Here is an 18,488-nt window from a genome sequence, read left to right on the forward strand (position 1 = left end):
GGATGACAAAATGGCAGCTGAAATAGGCAAAGTAATGCACATGGGCAAACAATCCCAACGATGGCTGGAACAGAGGGGCTCTAAATCAGCTGTTACCGCTCGTGAAAAGCCTGGTGGTGTCAGCAGGGATCAGTCTTGGAGAACAATGTGGAAAGAGCTAATAAAACCAGACAATACAATACCCTACTATAACACTGTGGTACACCCACACCTGGTGCAGCGCTGGTTGCCACAGCTCAGATCCAGTAGCATTCAAAAGGGGCTAGCGCAACAAAGCTGACTAGGGGCATGGACCACCTCCCTTAGCAGGTGCGATTACAAAGCCTGGGCTCGGTCAGCTTATAAACGTGCCCACTAAGGGGAGACGTGACAGAGTCTGTACAGTCATGATGGGTGTGGAGAAAGTGTTTAGGGAAGTGTTATTTACCCCTTCACATAACTCAAGCATTGGAGGCGGGGGGGGGGGGTTCCACAATGAAATTAATAGGCAGCAGGTTTAAAACAAACAAAAGGAAGCACTTCATGCAACAGGCAGGGTACCTGTGGAACTCCTTGCCAGGGGATGGTGTGAAGGCCAAAACAACACTAATGCTTAAGAAAGAATGAGCAGGCCACGGAGGCGAGGTCCATTGACGGCTATCAGCCACAATGCTCAGGGATACAACCCCATGCTCTGGGTGTCCTAAGACTCTGCCTGCCAGAAGTAGCAGGCCCATTGGGCTGCCCCAGGATGGCTGTTCTTATGAGTAAAAGCCTATGTCAAAAGGCAGCCCACAGGACTCCGCTAAGCAAATGCACTGACTTGTAGTGACAGGGCCCTTGGCTAGTCACCTGGGAGGTGCCATCACAGCAGGGGCAGTGGGGGGACCATGCAGCAGCACAGGGGACAAGGCCAGGCACTCATCCAGCACCCCTGGGCCCTACCCCAGTCCCTCTGCGGTGGTGGCGCTGACCTAGTGCAAGTGCAGTAATGCATGGGGCCCACTGCAGTGGAGATTCCCTGCATGTTGGGCTGCCCGTGGCGTGGGCTGGTGCCTCAGCCCTCAGAGCCAGCCTCTGGCCATGCTTTGGGTGGGGGTAAATGTCAGCCCAGCCCCCCTCCCCCCCCCCACTGGCAAAGCTGTAGCTACACAGAGCGGCTCCCTACCAGGCCCCAGGAAGCGTGGTGCTGCTTGTGCCCCTGGCACAGTGCAGCAGCCGGCGCTGTCAGTTGGCCACCCGGAGCAGGGAGAGGCACGGGGTTTTGGTTAGTTTGGTTTAATGTGTCTTTGTACAGGTTATAAAACACAATCTGGTACAAAAAAGCTTCCACTGTACAGTACAAAGCGTACAGCAGGGCTAAGGCCACCCGAGGCAGGACAGACACAGCCAGGGCATCAGCGAGTGAGCACACAGCCCAGGGGCTCAGGAGCAGGACCCCCCCCCCCCCCCAAAAGCTGCTTGCAGCAGTGGCTGGATTTTCAGGGGCCAGCCCACTCCCCTACTGCAGGTCCCACCAGAGCCACAGCCTTGTCTGGGCCCTCAGCTCACCTGCCCCACAGCTGAGGCAGTCGAGAGATTAGTTCTCAGCAGGACTCAGCCTTGGGGTTCATAAGGTCTGGGCCATCCAGTGGGTCTCTACAGGCACAGAATTACATCACACACGAACAGGCGCTCGAGCAGTACGTCCTGCTGTCAGTGAAACATGTAGATTGAAATAAACCCTTTGGGCTCCTCACCTCTAGGGCTCCCCCCCCCGCCCCCAGCTACTGACCAATGGCCTCACAAGGACTGGCCACATGACTTACCAAGCCAGGTTTCCCCCACACAGCTTCCCATTCCCTTCCTCCAGCACAAGGCGTTCACACACTGCGGTCACCACAGGCCAGGCTTTCACCAGAGCAGACACTAGACTGGCGAGCAAGCCAGGAGAACCCCCTCTGCCACCCCAGCACTGGTACTGAGGATGGACATGGTGCCTGTTCCCCTGCACTTGGCTCTGTGGCCTGGGCGGGTGCCTTCTCCCATACCCAGGGAAATCAGCTCAGGTGCTGGAGACTCCTGTATGCATGCCTGAGGCAGGTTCAGGCTTCCTGGGGCTGGTGCTTGTTCCAGGGCTTGAGGTGCGCTGGGGGGAGGATATGACAACACAGACCCCAGCTTGTGCCATAGGCTCATTTCCTCAATGACATGATCAGGCCACAGCTGGGCTCCCAGCACCACGGGTCCCATGTGGGAGACTGCCCCAACAGCAGCGATGGAAAAGCCCTGCTTGGTCCCACTGCACGTGCTGGCTGTTGGACCTGCAGCCATGCTCCCAGTGTCATCTCCCCTGGAGAGGGCTTCACAGCCCGTCTGGTGTCTGCATGGAGGGGCCCTGCCTGTGGGGTCAGGAAATCTCAGTGGCTGGCCCCCAAGCAGGTGGTGATGGTGCAGCCTCCCTCCTCCAGAAACCAACAAAGCCAACCACTTACTTGGGGGATGAGTGGGGGCAGAGGGTTCCAAGGGCCAGTTCCCAGCTTCTGTGTGCATGTCCTGCCCTATGCACACTCCTTTATTGTGCCAGCAGCGAGAGGGTTCAGCTGCCCCCCTGCTCATGCCAGGGCTCTGCTCTGGGCTGCCCTGGAGCCAGGCTCCTGGTGACCCAGAGCAGCAGGGAGCTGCCGGCATTTGCTGCAGTTGAGACAGCACTGGCCACGGGCTGCAGGCCGCCCGCGGCTCACCCACCATAATAAATAAGTATATACAGCATAGCAATAAATAGGGCAAGTGATGTGGGCGGATAGGGCTCTCCAGGGCAGGGCTGAGGGCAGAGCCCAACACACCCTTCTCGTTCTGAGGCAGGGAGACGGAGCCCAGTGCTAACACGGGGGGGCTGGCGGTCAGCTTCTGCTTTCGCCCGCTGCCCAATTAGCCACCAGTGCTGCTCCAGCCCCCCTTCTGTGACCAAGCGAGTGCAGGAGCTGGTTAATGGCACCTGATTGAGCTACAGCAGCCAGTAAATTAACACACACACCCCTCCCGCCCACAGCCCGTCCTGCACACTGTCACAGCCCAAGCCAGGTGAGCAGGGGATCCCCCAGGGCCAGCGAGCCCCTGCCCACAGATGGCGGCTTTGGCCCCAGCACCCCTCCCTGGGCAGGGCCTGCACCTGCAAGCAGCGCTGGGGAAGCACAGGGCCGGTGGGCATTGAATGCCAGCCAGGACACAAGGAGGGGCTGAGGCCCATCCCCTCTAGGATCTAGGCTGCCCTTATTCACTGCAGGGAAATGCCTGTTGGCCATGGGCAGGATTTAATTTGAACCAGGGCCTGCCTTACGGAGACACGGTGTAACATACGCAGCCCCTGCCCTGCCCTGCCCTGCCCTTCAGGGCACAGGCCTTGCTGGTAGAGGGGAACCAGGGCCTGGCACCTGTGTCTGTACAGCACCTCGCACAGTGGGGCTATGGCCACCCTAATAGCAATGCCGGCACGGGCTCCTTCTCCCCACACTGGAGGGCCCTGTGGCTGACCTGGGCAACATCCCCCCTAAGCACTGGGCTACATTCTCCAGGCTTTCCAGACTCCAGGAGGCAGGGCAGGGTTAACCTGCTTCACAGCTGCAGAAACATCCCACAGAGAGCCCCAGGCCCCTGCTGGAGGCAGCAGCCAAGCCAGGTGTTGGACACAGCAGGGCCAGGCTCCCCATCCTGCAATCAGACCACTAGGCTCCCCCCACCCCGCCCGCAGCCTCCTCCCCAGCTGTAGCAGGAGTTCCCCTCTCTACCGTCTCAGCCCCATGGGCACCTGGCCCCCATGCTCCCCAAGCCCATAGCACTGCACGTACCAGGCTCTGTTAAGCCCCATCCCACAGACTGCTCCTCGGTTTTCTGGCCACCTGCTGTGCAACGCAGCCAAGGATGTGCCGGGGCTGCCGACACTGAGCACCGAGCACTAAACACACATTCCCCACTGCGGCGGCTGGTAGCTCCCCCAGGGCATTCCTCCAGCTGGTGACAGCACCAGCTTCCTGCCCCACGGGGGACTGCAGATCCATGAGCTGGGTCCCATCCCCACTGAGCTATGCCGCAGCCCCAAGGGAAGAACTGACCTGTGGAGCAAGAGCAGGGCGGGAGGATCCCTGGGGTGGGGGGACACAGGCAGAACAGGGCTCTGCCCCACCCAGGCAGCTGCAGGGGGAGCGCCTGGGATCCAAGGAGCTGGGGAGGGGGAAGAAGGGATGGAGAAGCAGGCTCTCTCCTGGGAAGCCCCTTGAAGCTCCTGCCCTGTCCTCCCACCCTAGGCGCCATCCAATCAGAACTCAGATACGGTGGCCCGCAGGGCCCAGCTCCACCCCCTCAGTCCAGTTTCTCCAGCACCGAGGGCACGTAGACCAGGCTGAGTTCGCTGCCGAAGTTGCAGACGATGGCGGCGTTCTCCAACACCAGGATCTGCCGGGCCGGCTGCGACTCGTTGTTCTTCCCCAAGTAGACCGTCTGCAGCAGGTCGCCGTAGCCGATGTCCCAGAAGGAGACGCAGCCCTGGCCTCCCGTCACCAGCAGGTTATCGGAGATCACCCCCAGGCTGGCCCCGCACCCCAGGTCCTGTGCCGGGAACAGAGGGGAGAGCATCAGAGACAGCGCCTGCCAGCCAGGGACAGCCGGTCTCAGGAGGGAAAGGTGCTGGATTGAGCCCTGGGGCCACGGCTCCAGGACAGGCCCAGCCATCCCCATCAGTGCATCCCCCTGCGCTGGAGGGGCCACCTCCAGGGTTGAGTGTCCATGTGCCCATGGCCTCTCAGCTGCCACTGCCAGACACACCTTTGTCAGGCCTAGGGCTGAGACCAGCTGTCCCGTCCTACAGGCTAAGTGCTGGAGCAGCAAGGGGTGCTGCAGGCAGGGCCAAAGGGCAGTGGGGGAGCTGGGGGAGCCTGGTCTGGGATTCAGCGACTGGCCTGAGACCCGACCTCAGTGTTCTGCCCTGCCGGCCTCCCCATGGGGCCTCGAGCAAGTCCCTTGGTCCAGCTCCAGAAGGCTGATTTCCATCTGTTCATCCTAATCTGGTCTCAGCTCTCCTCTGCCCGATGGGGGGAACTGCTCTGCCCTGCCTCTTGGGGGGGACGGACATGACTCATTTCAGCACCTGGGATTCTGCTGCCGACTGCAGGGTCCAGGCTCTCCACAGCCGACTCCATGCACCTCCACTCTCCGCCTTGGGGCAGGTCCTGCCCTGCCCGCACGGCTCCCTGGCCCCTGCCTCCCGCACCCCGCTGGCTGGCAAACGCTGTCTGAGCTGGGGCAGTGAGGGGCCTGAGCCAGGCTAGGCTGGCAGGGCTGGCCTGGATATTCCCAGCTCCTGTCAGAGCTTGCGCAACCTCTGCCCTGGGAACAAGGAAGCCCCCACAGTGATCTGACCACAGAACTAACCCCACCCCCAGCAGACACACGCTCCACAAAGCTCCCCACGGATCAGGAGCGTCTGCAGCTCCTGGCTGGGCCTGGGCCCTGCACCTGCCTGCTGGATGGAATAGAGTTTGATCCCGGAGCTTCGGTCCCAGATGCTGATCACGTCATCCAAGCCACTGCTGATCACGCAGGAAGTGGTGCAGGTCAGCGAGGTGACATCCCCACGGTGGGCGTACATGTGACTGACCCTGCTTCCTGTCAGCACATCCCAAAGGCAGATAGCGCCATCCTGGCCCCCGCTTGCTAGCCCCATTGTCTGCAAGGACATGGGCCAAGAGACTGAGCTGTGACCCCTGGGGTGGCCCTCCCCGTCATCCATCCCCTGGTACTGCAGGGGGCACTGCAGCATGGCTCGCAAGCAGTCCTACCCGGGACAACGGGGTTCACATCCAGGTGCCTCCAGTCTGCCCCCTTTGGTGAAGGCCAACTCCCGTCAGGGCAGAACTTCCCGCAGCGGGATAGAAAAGGCACCACTGGGCCAAGCTCATCCTGATGTGACTCTGCTGATGTCAGAGCCGCTGCCTTCGTTAGCGTTATGCCAGGGATTTGGTCCCCCGCCCAGGTACCCCTCAGAGCTGCACCCCCATCACACCTGCCAGCCTGGGCACTCGGGGTCAAGCCAGCTCCCAATGGGAAGGGCAAACAACCCAGAAAGTGCCACCTGTAGGAACAGGGATCCCCTGCCTGAAGCAAACAGTGCTCTGGCTGGGAGGGTGAGCCTGACCCTCATCTCCTAGCGTACCAGTTGGCTGCTTGCAGTAACGTAGCCCACTGAAGGGAGGCCCTGAACCCCGCCCATGCCCCGAGCTAGGCACACAGCACTGGTCTCCCCATTCAAGGCCTCAGGGCCGTACCTGGTCTATATACACAGCTGTGATTGCTCCTGAGTGACCCTGCAGTGTAAACAAGCAGCACGAATCTTCCAGCCGATACACCTGCAGGGGAGTGAGAACACAGCCTGAGCCCTGCTGCTCTAGCGGGGTGGGTGGTTCAGAGACATGTATGGGGAGTGTACGTGTGCGAAGTAGAATACATGTGTTCGGGGTGTGTCTGTGCAGAGTGGAGTACACATGTACGGGGAGTGTCTGTGTGCGGGCAGTGCACCGATCACGTTGGCTGGGCAGAATGAGTCCAATCCACTGCCCTCCAGATTCTGCAGGTGGACGATGGTGTTGCCCTTCTGCCCATGGTCCCGGTCCGGGCGGGTTTGCAGGCCAGAGCCCCTAGCTGACTCCCTAGGTCATGGCTCCTGCTGCATCTATCTAGAAATGTGGCCTGGGCCATGAGAGCTGCCAGCTGCGGCTCTGCCTCTGGCCTCCTCTGGCACCCAGACGCTGCCTGGAGAACGCTCTGCCCTTGGGGGTCACTGAGGGCGAGGGGGGACGCCGGGCTGACATCACCGCTGGGCCCTGGGCTCTGGAGCTCCCTCTGCTGGGCAATCTCCGTGAAGACACTAGTGCACCAAGGGAGTAAGCCAAACCGGCATGTTAACACCACGCTGCCGGTGAAACAGAGGGGGGAGATGGGGAAGGGGGACCTGGTGGCGAGGAAGGGGCTCCACACACAGACATGCCCTGTACACGTGTACTCCCCTCCGCACATGGACATGCTCCATAACACGTACTCCATTCAGACACACCCCCTACACTTGTACTCTGCTCCGCAGACATGCCCCTAACGTGTACTCCGCTTCGCACACAGACATGCCCCATACACGTGTACGCCACTCTGCACATGGACACGCCCCGTGCACATGCGCTCCACTCCGCTCTGCTGACATGCCCCCATACACATGTACTTCCCTCCGCATATGGACACACCCTGTACACGTGTACTCCGCTCCACACAGAAATGTCCCCCTGCACGTGTACGCCAATCTGCACATGGATATGCCTCGTACATGTGTACTCCACTCCGCACAGACACGACCCATACTTGTGTACTCTGCTCCACAAATGGACAGCCCCCCCCCATGTGTACTCTGTGCCACACAAGGACATGCCCCCACATGTGTACTCCTCTCCACATATGTGTGCCTACCAACCCATCACCCCCATGACAGATGCTCATGTGCTAACAGCCCCGCCCCATACTAACAGCCTACTCAACCTGCCCCGCCAGCCCATGGCCCTGCTGGGGAGACCCATGGCAGTGGAGCACTTACTTTCAGAGTATGGTCCTGGCTGCCTGTCACCAGCCGCCCGGCCGCAGCCTTCAGTGCCGTGATTGGCTTCTGATGGGCGCAGGGCACTGTGTGGGTCAGCTGGCAGATGATGAGGTCATTGCTGCTGCACATAGGAGAGGATGGGATGCTGCTCCTGCTAGGGGTTCCTGGGGGAACACACACACAGCGGGGGCGGTGGGCAGTGCAGCCTTCCATGCATGGGCCAGCACGCCCAAGAGTGGCCGCGGAGGGTGGGTGCCCCCGTTTTGGAGGCCCAACCTGAGACACCTGGGGTCTGATTTTCAGCACAGCTGGGCACCCATTGCTCCAGTGGAGGCCATCAGAAGCTGCAGTGCTCAGCACCTCAGAAAGGTAGGCCTGGAGAGCTCCAGGTGGGCCCCCAAATCAGTGGCCACTTCTGAGTAAATCTGCTGCTGGAGACCAGTGCCCTGGGATTACCCAGCAGGCAGGTCCAGCACAAGCAGCACCACCAGCTTCTCTGCCCCTGCGGGAAGGAAGGGCTGTGCTCGCAACCTGTTCAGATCTTTACCTCTCTGCATGGACTGTGCAGTACCCAGCCCCCAACGGCTACGGTTCAGAGTCCACCCATCCCACCACAGCTCCCCTCCCCACCAGCCCACTCCCAAGTGGAGGGAACTATCGTGCACTGGCAGGGGTCTGGGCTGGCTCGTCATCCCAGAGCGGTGGCACCTCTAGGCTCCAGCTGAGATCAGGGCCCCTGAACAAACTCCCAGGGACAGACAGGCCCTGGTCCGAAAAGCTCACAGTCTAACTGGACAAGACAAAGGGTCAGAAGGGCCACAGAGGCACACGGCAGAGCTGGGAATAGAACTCATGTCTCCTGAGTCCCGCTCCAGTGCTCTGTCTGTTGGATCAGTGCCACAGATCCAGATCCTTGAAGGTACTAAGGTATCTCAGTGCCATTGAAATCAATGGGAGTTTGGCACCTGAATTCTTTTACAGATCTGGGCCATTTTCCCTCCCAGGCGCTCGCTCACCTCGGAACTGCAGGTGGTTGTAGGATGACTGGGTTTCTAAAGAGAAGAAATCCAAGGAGCCGTTCAGCCTGGCAGCTACAATCCTGGGAGAGAGAAATAGACAGAGGTGAGGAGAGGCCTCTTCTCTGTCCCCAAAGGAGCTGGGGTGGCAGCCCTGGAGGCTGGGTGACTCCAGCTGCAGATAAGGACAACACCCAGATTTCCCTGGCTCCCAGCGCTCATGTGACCCAGCTTCTACCTGAAGAGGGGCAGTGCGGGAGTCAGTCTCCAGGCCCCAGTCTGCCAGCATGGGGACATAGTCCTGGGTAGTGGCTTTTGTGATGAGGACACTTGTCCCCTGGAAACTAGACTGAGACCAGGCCACCAAACAGCTGACAGATGGGAACAGCTCAACTGGCACCCGGCTAGGCTGGATGGGAGCTGGGGACCTAAGGAAAGGCTCTTTACACCAAGAACTTTAGGACTGCCAACACTGCATTTCAAAAAGAAGGGAGCGTTTTCTTAGCGCCCCGCCCTACCCCATCTCCTGCTATTATTAACACCACTAAGCAGGACTCAGCTGCATTCGCCAGGGGTATTTCTTGCTGCTTTTTGCAGCACTCAGCTGCTCCCGATCTTGTTGTATGGAGATGAAGAAATAAGGGACACCCCTTGTAATGAGGGACTGTTGGCAACCCACCATTCTCAGCCAGAGCCCCAGGGGTGCAGGCCAGAAAGGGGAGCTCACAGCTCAGTCCACCATGACCCGGAGCTGCCTGCATCACCTCCCCTGGACCCAGACAGCTGGGCTCCTGTCTTCACTGCCTCCTCCCTGGTGAGATCCCTGGGGAGGGCGCGTCAGAGACTCAGTCCATTACCTGTTGTTCAGGAAGACGAGTGCTGTGATTCCGGACTGACCCTCCTCGTTACTGCACCGTAAGGTCCCCTCGATGGCATCCCACACCTGGAAGAGAGGTGGAGTTACAGGGAGCTGAGGCAGAGTGGTTGGCCAGGGAGAATTTAAGCGGTTTGGAATTTAAAATGATTGTAACAATAATGCTGGCTGTGGCCAGGCCCTCTGAGAGCTGGGCCCGTGAAATCACTATAGCTGGATCTCCCAACCCATCTCAGTCCTGCCCTGCAGCACTCCCTGCTAGTCCAGGCCTAGGGCCCGGCCCCATTGCTGTTCCTGTTCACAGCAGAGACTGATTTGCACCAGATTTTGCAGCAATCTTGTGATGCGGCCCGGAGACAAGGTTTAGAAGTGAGTTCTGGGCATGGCTGTGCTATGCAGACTACATCAGCCCGACTATGGAGCGCAGCTGTGGTGCTGTCACCCCACAGCATAATTGCAGGCACGCCGATGAGCGGGTTCTTCCGTTGCTGTGGGAACACCACCTCCCGGAGCGATGGCAGCTGCACTGATGACCGAGCCGCGGCTCCACGGGGGCCAGGGCAGCCCAGCTCTGCCAGTCCGCGGTGGGGATTTTTCACACCCTGAGCAATGTAGCTTTTCGACCTAACTTTAAGGGGAGCCCCAGCTGCAGTCAGTCCTTCCCGGCTCCAGTGTGGCAGACCGGCCTGAGCTCAGAAGCATGGATGGGAAATGGAAACTCATGTAATGAGCTGTCTAGTGTGCCTGTCACCAGCTCCGCCCTGCTGTCCTGGGCTGCCAGGGTGTGTCCTAGGCCCTGTGCGGGTGACATCAGTCCCTCCAGGAGCTCTGTAGCTGCGGCCCCGGCGTTGGCACCGGAAGAGTTGGGCATGCAGGTGGCGTATCTGGCTGCAGATCTGTTACCACCTGGCTCTGCAGGAGTTCTAGGAACACCGTAGTACAGCTGCCTTGTGCCCTCACTCACGGGGGGGCACAGCAGGACCAGTGCTCCAGGACTATCAAAGGGTGAATGTGGAGTGCACCCTGCTTTGGCTTTCTCAGTGCCCATTCCAGGGGCAGCGAGCTCCCCACTCTTACCTCCAGCTTCCCATTGCTCCGGCCAGCCACAATGAGGTTGCCCCGCAGGTCCAGGCTCCAGACAGAGCTTTCCAAGTCACCGGCCCAGGCAGAGACTGGGGAGGACTTTTCAAATCCGGCCAAAGGCTCGTCCCCTACGCTCTTCCTGCGGGTGCTGTACCCTTCCTCCCCAGTCCCGCAGCTCAGGGCCCTGGCGCTGCCCATCCTAGCGCAGGAAGCAGCCTGCCCATGGGGGGTCGGGAAGCCGGCGAAGTTCATGCAGTTCGAAGCGCTTTGCTCCTCGTAGACATTCTCTACCAGTCTGCTGAAGTCATAGCCAGTGTCCTTGTGCCGGCCGCAGACTGCACGGTGCCTGGGCTCTGGCTCCACCACCTTGGCCTGCTCTGAGAAGTTGGTGTCAATGAGTGAGGTGAGGTCCGGCTGGTCGCAGAACAGAGGGGGCTGCGGGGGGCTCAGCATCCTCTTGAGCTGGTGGCTGTTGTCGAAGGGATCCTCCAGCCCGTTCTTGAGGTCTGGGCTCTGATCCCAGCTCTCCTGGTAATCAAAGACGCCACTGCTGTCTCTACGCAACCTGAAATGCAGCAGCTGCAGGTTAGCACTCCCTTCCATACAGGCTGGAAACAACAGGCAACAGGTGAACTGTGACTCTGTGGAGGGGTGAAAATCACCCCTTTCCTAACAGCTGGGGCAGTGGGGTGTCCACCAAAAACCATGAGAGTTAATTTCTTCCAGCATGTGTTTACGTGGGTTAGTGAGCAGTGATCGTGTAAGGACCGGGGAGTGTTTACATGAGTTAGTGAGCACCGATTGTGTAAATAAGGTGTGTGTTTCCACAGGTTAGTGAACACTGATTTGTAAGTACAGGGGTATGTTTGCAAGATTTAGTGAGCAGTGATTGTGTAAGAACAGGGGTGTGCTTCCACGGGTTAGAAAGCAGAGACTATTTAAGGACAGGGCATGTTTGCACAGGTCAGTGAGGAGTGAGAGTGTAAAAACGGGTGTGCTTGCATGGGTTAGTGATCAGTGTCTGTGTAAGGACAGGGATGTGTTTGCCCAAGTCAGTGAGCAGTGGCCATGTAAGAAGAGGGGTGTGTTTGCACAGGTTAGTGATCAGTGTCTGTGTAAGGACAGGGAGTGCTTGCACAGGTTAGTGAGCAGTGATTGTTTAAGAACAACGGTGTGTTTGCATGGGTTAGCGAGCAGTGACTGTATAAGGACAGGGGTGTTTGCACGAGTTAGCGAGCGGCAACTGTGTGAGGACAGGGACGTTTGCACAGGTTAGCAAGCAGCGATTGTATAAGGACAGGGGCATTTGCACAGGTTAGTGATCAGTGTCTACGTAAGGACAGGGGTGTTAGCATGGGGTTAGCGAGCAGTGACTGTATAAGAACAAGGGTGTGTTTGCATGGGTTAGCGAGCAGCGATTGTACAAGGACAGGGGTATTTGCACAGGTTAGTGAGCAGTGCCTGTGTAAGGATAGCGGTGTTGGCATGGGTTAGCAAGCAGTGCCTGTGTAAGGACCAGGGTGTTTTCATGGGTTAATGATCAGTGACTGTATAAGGACCGGGGTGTTTGCACAGGTTAGCGAGCAGCGATTGTATAAGGACAGGGCGTGCTTGTGCTAGTCACACAATAGTGAACGTACCCTTGTTTGGGGATGACAGTGAGGCAGTCTCCAGTCTGAGCATCCCACACTCGGATCTGACCCACCAGGCAGCAGCTGACGAGCAGCATCCCGTCACTGGCCAGGCACTCGATATCCTGCGGGGGAAGAGCAGCCTAGGCTGAGTCCATGGAACCAGCAAACCCCACCATACGTGGGAGTTCCCTGCACCCTCCCCCTGCCCTGGCAGAAGCCCCTAGCTAATGAAGCTCAGGTAGAAACAATTTGCTTGCTCAGGATCCCCAGAGCAATGGGCTCGGAGCCCAAGGACTGCACATACCGACACCAGCGGGCAGACGCCAGCTGCCTTCACTTTCAATGCAGAGGTGTGGCCTGAGGAGACGACAAGCCCCAGCATGCAATGAGGGCTGCCTGCTTGGCTCAAGACAGAGCACTGCATGCTGGGACTTATAGTCTCAGCTCCATACTCAAGATGAAGGCAGCTGCAGGGTAAAACTCTGGAGTCTGTGTGTAGAGTGGGGTGCTGTAGTCTCCATGGGCCCCATCTGGCACCCAGGCCACATGCTGGCCTGCTGTGCTCTATGGGGAATGGCTTCCCGTGGGAAAGGTACAGAGGAAGGAGCCCTGCCGGGCCGTCCCAGCATTGAAGTCAGCGTGCTGGGAATCTAGCACATTTCTACGAAGCCCATCTGGAACATACCCACTTCCTCATACTACTGAGAACAAACCAGGACGCGCTCTGCAAGCTACTGCCAGGGGAGAGGGGCTGCACAGCCCGGCTAGTGAAGGGTGCCAGCTGTGTCAGTAGGTAGTGGAACAGCAGCAGCCGAGGGCCCAGAGCATATCACAGACTGTGGGGGCCAAAGACATGGGGGCACATCATGCTCCATCGCCCTATGGGTGGCCTGCACAGTGCCCGGCCCCCGTTAGCCCCAGTGAGCCACATGGCTCCGTGCTACATTACATGCCCACCAGTTCTGATGTCTGCGACTTCAAGGTGGCAAAGGGGGTAAGAGGTGGGTTGTGTGGGCCCCCTGCAGTGAGGCGCACTGGACACTGAATATGTCCTAGGCCAACCTACCATGAGATGACCCCTGAGGACCAGGGGGACGATCTCGGTCTCGGGTGGGGAATAGCCGTAGTCGTCACAGGGCAGGTCCCCTCTCTTCCTTCGGCTGTGCGAGAGCCCATTCTGCCCGTAGTTTTTGGGGCAGAACACTCTGTACAGGCAGAAGAGCAGAAGAACCAGAAGGATGCCAGAGGCCAGGCCCAGAGCAGCCACCCTGATGGGAGAGAAGGATGTTAGCTGTGCCACGCCACCACCTCCGGCACATGATACTCCCAACACAGCGCTTCACCGTGCCTCCGAGGAAGCAGCTGGTCTGACCTGGACGGTTGCTTACACAGGGAGACGGTTTAGGACTCCCAGTTTAGCTTCTTAACAAAGAGGAGAACTTCAGAGAGTCCAGCCACCTGCGGGTAGTCAGCTGGGGCAGCCGAGGGCGAAAAGCACCTGCAGCTTTTAGGAGCTGCTGCACATGCAGCCTGGGAGGCATTTTAAACACCTGTTTACAATGTTAAAAAGGAGAACGGAATGGGGGGGTTAAAAAAAAACTTTCTCCATTGATCAAATTGTTTTAAATCCAATCAAGTGACATCGCTGAGCCTGAAAGCGTCAAGCAAATGGCTGGTATCAGTTGGTCGGCTGAAATTTCCCCAAGACAAAATATGAGGTTTGCCTGAAATTGACATTTTTCCTCGGGAAAAAGTCAGTGTTGGCAGCATTTTTCAATGGGAAAATTCAGAGTGAAAAGTTTCAATCGAAAACATTAAAAAACACGTCCATTTTGGAATGAAAACAAATGTCAAAGTGTAAGAATTCCCTGCAGGATGGAAATTCCGATTTCCAAACAGACACGTTCTGGCCCTCCTGCCCCGAGCTGCTGCACTATATTGGACCTTGTGGCTTCATCCTTCTGAAAGCTGCCCTGCCAGCCATAGCTCTGAACGAGCAAAGCTGGCTCTTCAAAGGGCCTGGCTAACTGCACGTGATTATCCCACGCACGTGCAGTGATGGCTTACGCAAGCATGGAGTTTTACCATCAGCCCCTCAGTGTCTAGTACAGCGTGACAAGCAGCCCCACTTTTCTTGGGGCTCAGCGCACTGGCTAACAGCTTAGGCTGCTCACTGAATCTCCCACTTGGAAGCCCTCAGCCTCTGAAGATCACAATGTGCGGAATGATTAAAGTAACACTGCCCTGCAGAATGGAACCACCAGGGACTTTGCAGGGCTCCTTTTGGGCCCTGACCGTAGTCTCTCCCCAAGGAGACTCTGAGCCCCCAGGCAACTAAGCTGGGTGACAGAGGCAGGGCCAAAGGGTGGATCACGGGGGACTGTCGACTCTCTTACTTGTAGAGTGTGACGTCCCGGTGCCCCTGCAGTTTGGGCAAGGCCTCGCCAGGCTGACCCACCGCCTCCAATTTCCCAAGGCTCGAAGGGAAGAAAGACTGGTAGCGATCAGCCTCCTGAGGGTGGCGCACTTCTAAGGCTTCTCGTGGATTCAGGTACAAGGTGACAGGGATGGCTGGGAGGATGCTGATGTACCTGGGGAGAGTGGGGAAAGATGAGGGACCGTTTTAGGAACGGCAGGATGCAGAGATAGCAAAATCCCATAAAATCATCTAGCTCATCCCTCCCATGGGACCACGCCAGGGCAGGGCCACTCCGAGTATTCTCTAGGACTACGTCCAGGCCAGATTTAGCTATCCCAACCCCTGGGGCTACGCTACGTGCCTGGAAGAGCATTCCAAAGTCTAATGGGGCTCAGCTTCCTCCTTGAGCTCTCCGAAGAGGGGACAAACAGACAGCACTGGAGCAGCTCACTGGGGGCTGCTTGGATTTCAGGGATTTTAAGGCCAGAAGGGACCAATGTGATGATCTAGTGACTGTCTGTATGGCTCAGGTCAGAGAACCTCGCCCCGGGAGCCTTGCACAGAGCCCAGTGAGCTGGCTGCACTGCAGCATGTCTGTCATTCACCCTTAGTTTGGCCTTTAATTCCAGATGGCCACAAGTGGCTCTCTGAAAGTGTGCATATGGCCCCACTGCAGAGCAGCCACCTCTGGGGTAGAGGAAAGTCACCAGGCACACAGCACGCCCAACACCAGTGGGAAGGAAAGGGCGTGTTTTGGCCAAAGACAAAGCCCCATGCCACGTGCTCAGTGATGTACAGTGCAAGGCAGACCCGGCCTGTTTGAAAGGGCTGCCTAGAAGACCCACCCGAAGTGAGCTGCGTGGAGTTCGGTTTATCTGCTCCAAGGGTGAACGGCTGAGCCAAACCTGATGGGATTCTATTCTGTGTGGACTCCAAGGGCTCTGGGCACCAGGTCTGCGACCCACTTGCCTTTTGGCTAGGGTGATGTTGTAGTAGCTGAAGAGGGATGGCCAGTGTCGGAAGGAGAGCTTCCTCCAGATCTCCTCATCCTCCACTCCCCACGTCACCTCTGCCTTGGTGCCAGGCTCCGGCTGCCCATTGCCTTGGCTCTCCGGTCCCTGCGCCCACGGCTGCTGATTTGCCTCCAGCCCATTCCGGGACTCTAGCCCTTCCTTCTGCTCGCGCTGCTGCTGCGTCTGGTTCTCTGACAGCTGCACGGGCTCCGAGGGGAAGACTGAGAGGGCGAGTTTGGCATCCCCAGCTGGAAGGACCCCTCCAGGAACTGGCATGGGAGGCAGTCCCGCTTCTCCCAGCGGGCTCTGCTCTGCGACCTGCGACGTGAGGTAGGTGTGGAGGCCAGCTGGATCCGTGTACACCAGGATTCCAATCCAAATCACCGTTCCAGCCTGCACCGTACAAGTGAAGAGACAATGCTGTTTAGTACACAGCACCCTCCCCCCACCACCATAACTGTGCAGACACCAGGTCATCGGTGTGGCCAAACTTCAGCCACATCCCGCAAAGGGTGCACCCCGCCCTGAGATATAGCCCTGCTTCCTGGGACTGATGCCCATAACCTGGGCAGAGACTCACCCTTCAAAAAGGAACTGCAAAGATCTGCAAACCACCCACAAAAAAACAGACACCTGGGCTCCACCTGACACCCCCACTCCTCACATGCACAAGTGCATCCTGGGAAACTGGCTCTGTGCTGACGACAGGGCCCCCACGACGTGCTGCAGAAAATGCTTTAACTGCTAACATAGTAAAATGCTGCTGTGCCAGCTTCCACGCTTCCCCCGGGACCTGAACTTTCCTTGGCCGGTCTGCAAGGGTTTCCGCCCTCCCCTCACCCAACCATGCCTGAAGAGCCACCTCTGCAGAGCGCCCCTCGTGTTGCAGGGTAAGTGGGAATTGTCAATCACTATCCATGTGCTATTTAGACAAACAAGAGACCACACGGCAGCTGGTCATTCCATTAAGCAGAGCCCTGGAGCAGACATATGCAGGTAGAACATTTTCCTGGAAAATCAATTCTCCGACAGCAGCCACCCCTCTCAGGGGAGTGCAAGGACTGCCGAGAAACGAGGAGGCATGAGCATCTTTTGGGTGTCTGCTCTGTGGGTGTACAGCCAGGGCAGGGCGCGCACGGCCAGGGGGGAAGTGAATCAGACAACAAACAGCACAGGGTGTACCATGATGAGCCGCTGGGCCAGGCGGGTCCTGGCAAAAAAGTAGATGACCCGCAACCTCTTGGGCAGGCGCAGATTCCTGAAGGACGACGGCTGCAGGGTGATGGTGTGGGGGGTGGCTGGCTGCATGGCTGGCTGGCGCTCATACCTCTGGCAACGGCTCACTGGCTTTGCTGGGGGCATGCAGGCTTCTGCCGGCAGCCGTTTGTTCAGGTCAGCGAGCTGCCAACAAGAGAGCACATGAATTAGAGCTGCAGAGACTAGGCCCTTCCTCGAGAGAAACTAACACACAATTAGCTGCACACACATCCGAGCCCAGGCACCGGCTGTTCTCACACACAGCTGTGCGGTCCATAGGTGCATGCCTACATCTGAGCGCACAGTCTCACAGATACACCCATGACCACGCCTGACCTTGGTCTCTCTATACCCATGTGATTTAACTGGGACTTGGTCCTGCTTTGAGCAGGGGGTTGGACTAGATGACCTTCTGGGGTCCCTTCCAACCCTGATATTCTATGATTCTATGATTCTATGATTGGAGCTACTTACTTTCACACCCAACCGCCCTTGCTCCTGTTCCCCTGCCCTACCCACTCACCCCCACATCCGGATGCCTGGCATGCACTCCTGTCCATCCAAACCAGCCTGCTCACGCTCAGTCACGCAATGAAAAGCACAGGAGTAAGCTGTCCTGGTCTCACTGCCTGGCACAGCCACAGAAAGGTCAAGCATGAAAACCTGCCTCCCGTGCCCATCACCTACCTCCATCCGGCGAATGTCAATGGACAGCACGGTGGTGAAGAAAAACATCTGCAGGAAGAAGTCGGACACTAGGCCAACCACAGCAAAGAGGCAAAACTCCTGCAGGACACAACACTTCCATGGGTCAGCAGAGGGCTCTCTGAGCTCAAGGCAAGTCTTCTAACCCCAGAGTAAGCAGCACAGCAAAGGCCTGTCTATGGCACAGCCATGAGTGTATTCTACTGACAATCCCTGTTATCAGTACTCTGGTTACCTTGGTATGTGTGATGTTCGTCCTGGTGGAAGGTGCCCAGCTGATAATTCTGGAGACTGTGTAGTCATGGGACAGGCCTAACATTCTTTGCACTGATCATCCAAAAGTCTCAAAGTACTTTGGGTAAACTGAGGCAGAATTATTTGAGTCCACAGAGCAAGGCAGTGGCAGAACTAGGACCTAAACTTATGATCCCCGATTCCCAGTTGATTCCCAATGTGAACTAACCACTAGATCACACTGCCCCCCAATCAGCAGCAGTGCCAGCTTTCTTGGCAACACTCCATCAATTAGCCTCACCTCTGTCCTGAAGGGACCTCCTAGAGCAGTGATACTCAGACTTCAGTGCTTCAGGAGCCAAATTAGCAATCACCATTCCCCAAAACAGCCACCAGAGTGTGACTCATTGTCTCATTTACTCTAGCGCTCTGTATTCAGTCACACCATGATTTAATATCACGTGCTGCAAAGAGCTGCAGGAGACACATTAAAGAGTCGCTTGCTGCTCCCGAGCCTCAGTCTGAGGATCGGTGTCCTACAGGAATGCAGGGAGTTCAGTCTCTGAGGCTAGTCAATTACTTCTACAACCAGGCCAGTTTATGCCAGTTGTGCTGGTGGTTTTGTGATGTGACCTGGCCTTAGACCCCCAACATTCATTTCG

The 18,488-nt window shown here is 57.7% G+C and overlaps 1 protein-coding gene across 14 annotated transcripts in view; it reads right to left on the bottom strand.

Annotated features, from left to right (window-relative positions):
- Positions 1-1,241: 1,241 nt before the first annotated feature.
- The window catches only part of LOC119851297 (SREBF chaperone), a 111,553-nt gene continuing 94,306 nt past the window's right edge, over positions 1,242-18,488 (bottom strand). For 13 of the 14 annotated variants that reach the window (XM_038390928.2, XM_038390923.2, XM_043509794.1 and 10 more), the window contains 13 exons: positions 17,575-17,673; positions 16,813-17,031; positions 15,587-16,023; positions 14,595-14,789; positions 13,265-13,466; positions 12,205-12,320; positions 10,559-11,129; positions 9,465-9,550; positions 8,608-8,690; positions 7,589-7,755; positions 6,279-6,359; positions 5,474-5,680; positions 1,242-4,563 (listed from right to left, as the gene is read on the bottom strand). In XM_038390928.2, coding sequence (XP_038246856.1) covers positions 4,318-4,563; positions 5,474-5,680; positions 6,279-6,359; positions 7,589-7,755; positions 8,608-8,690; positions 9,465-9,550; positions 10,559-11,129; positions 12,205-12,320; positions 13,265-13,466; positions 14,595-14,789; positions 15,587-16,023; positions 16,813-17,031; positions 17,575-17,673 — 2,709 coding nt within the window. In that variant the 3' untranslated portion in view covers positions 1,242-4,317. The remainder of the gene's footprint in view (positions 4,564-5,473; positions 5,681-6,278; positions 6,360-7,588; positions 7,756-8,607; positions 8,691-9,464; positions 9,551-10,558; positions 11,130-12,204; positions 12,321-13,264; positions 13,467-14,594; positions 14,790-15,586; positions 16,024-16,812; positions 17,032-17,574; positions 17,674-18,488) is intronic. The other variant, XM_043509801.1, reaches the window with a different exon arrangement.

This window comes from Dermochelys coriacea, chromosome 2 (genome assembly GCF_009764565.3).
Source record: "Dermochelys coriacea isolate rDerCor1 chromosome 2, rDerCor1.pri.v4, whole genome shotgun sequence".
Taxonomy (NCBI): Eukaryota; Metazoa; Chordata; order Testudines; family Dermochelyidae; genus Dermochelys; species Dermochelys coriacea.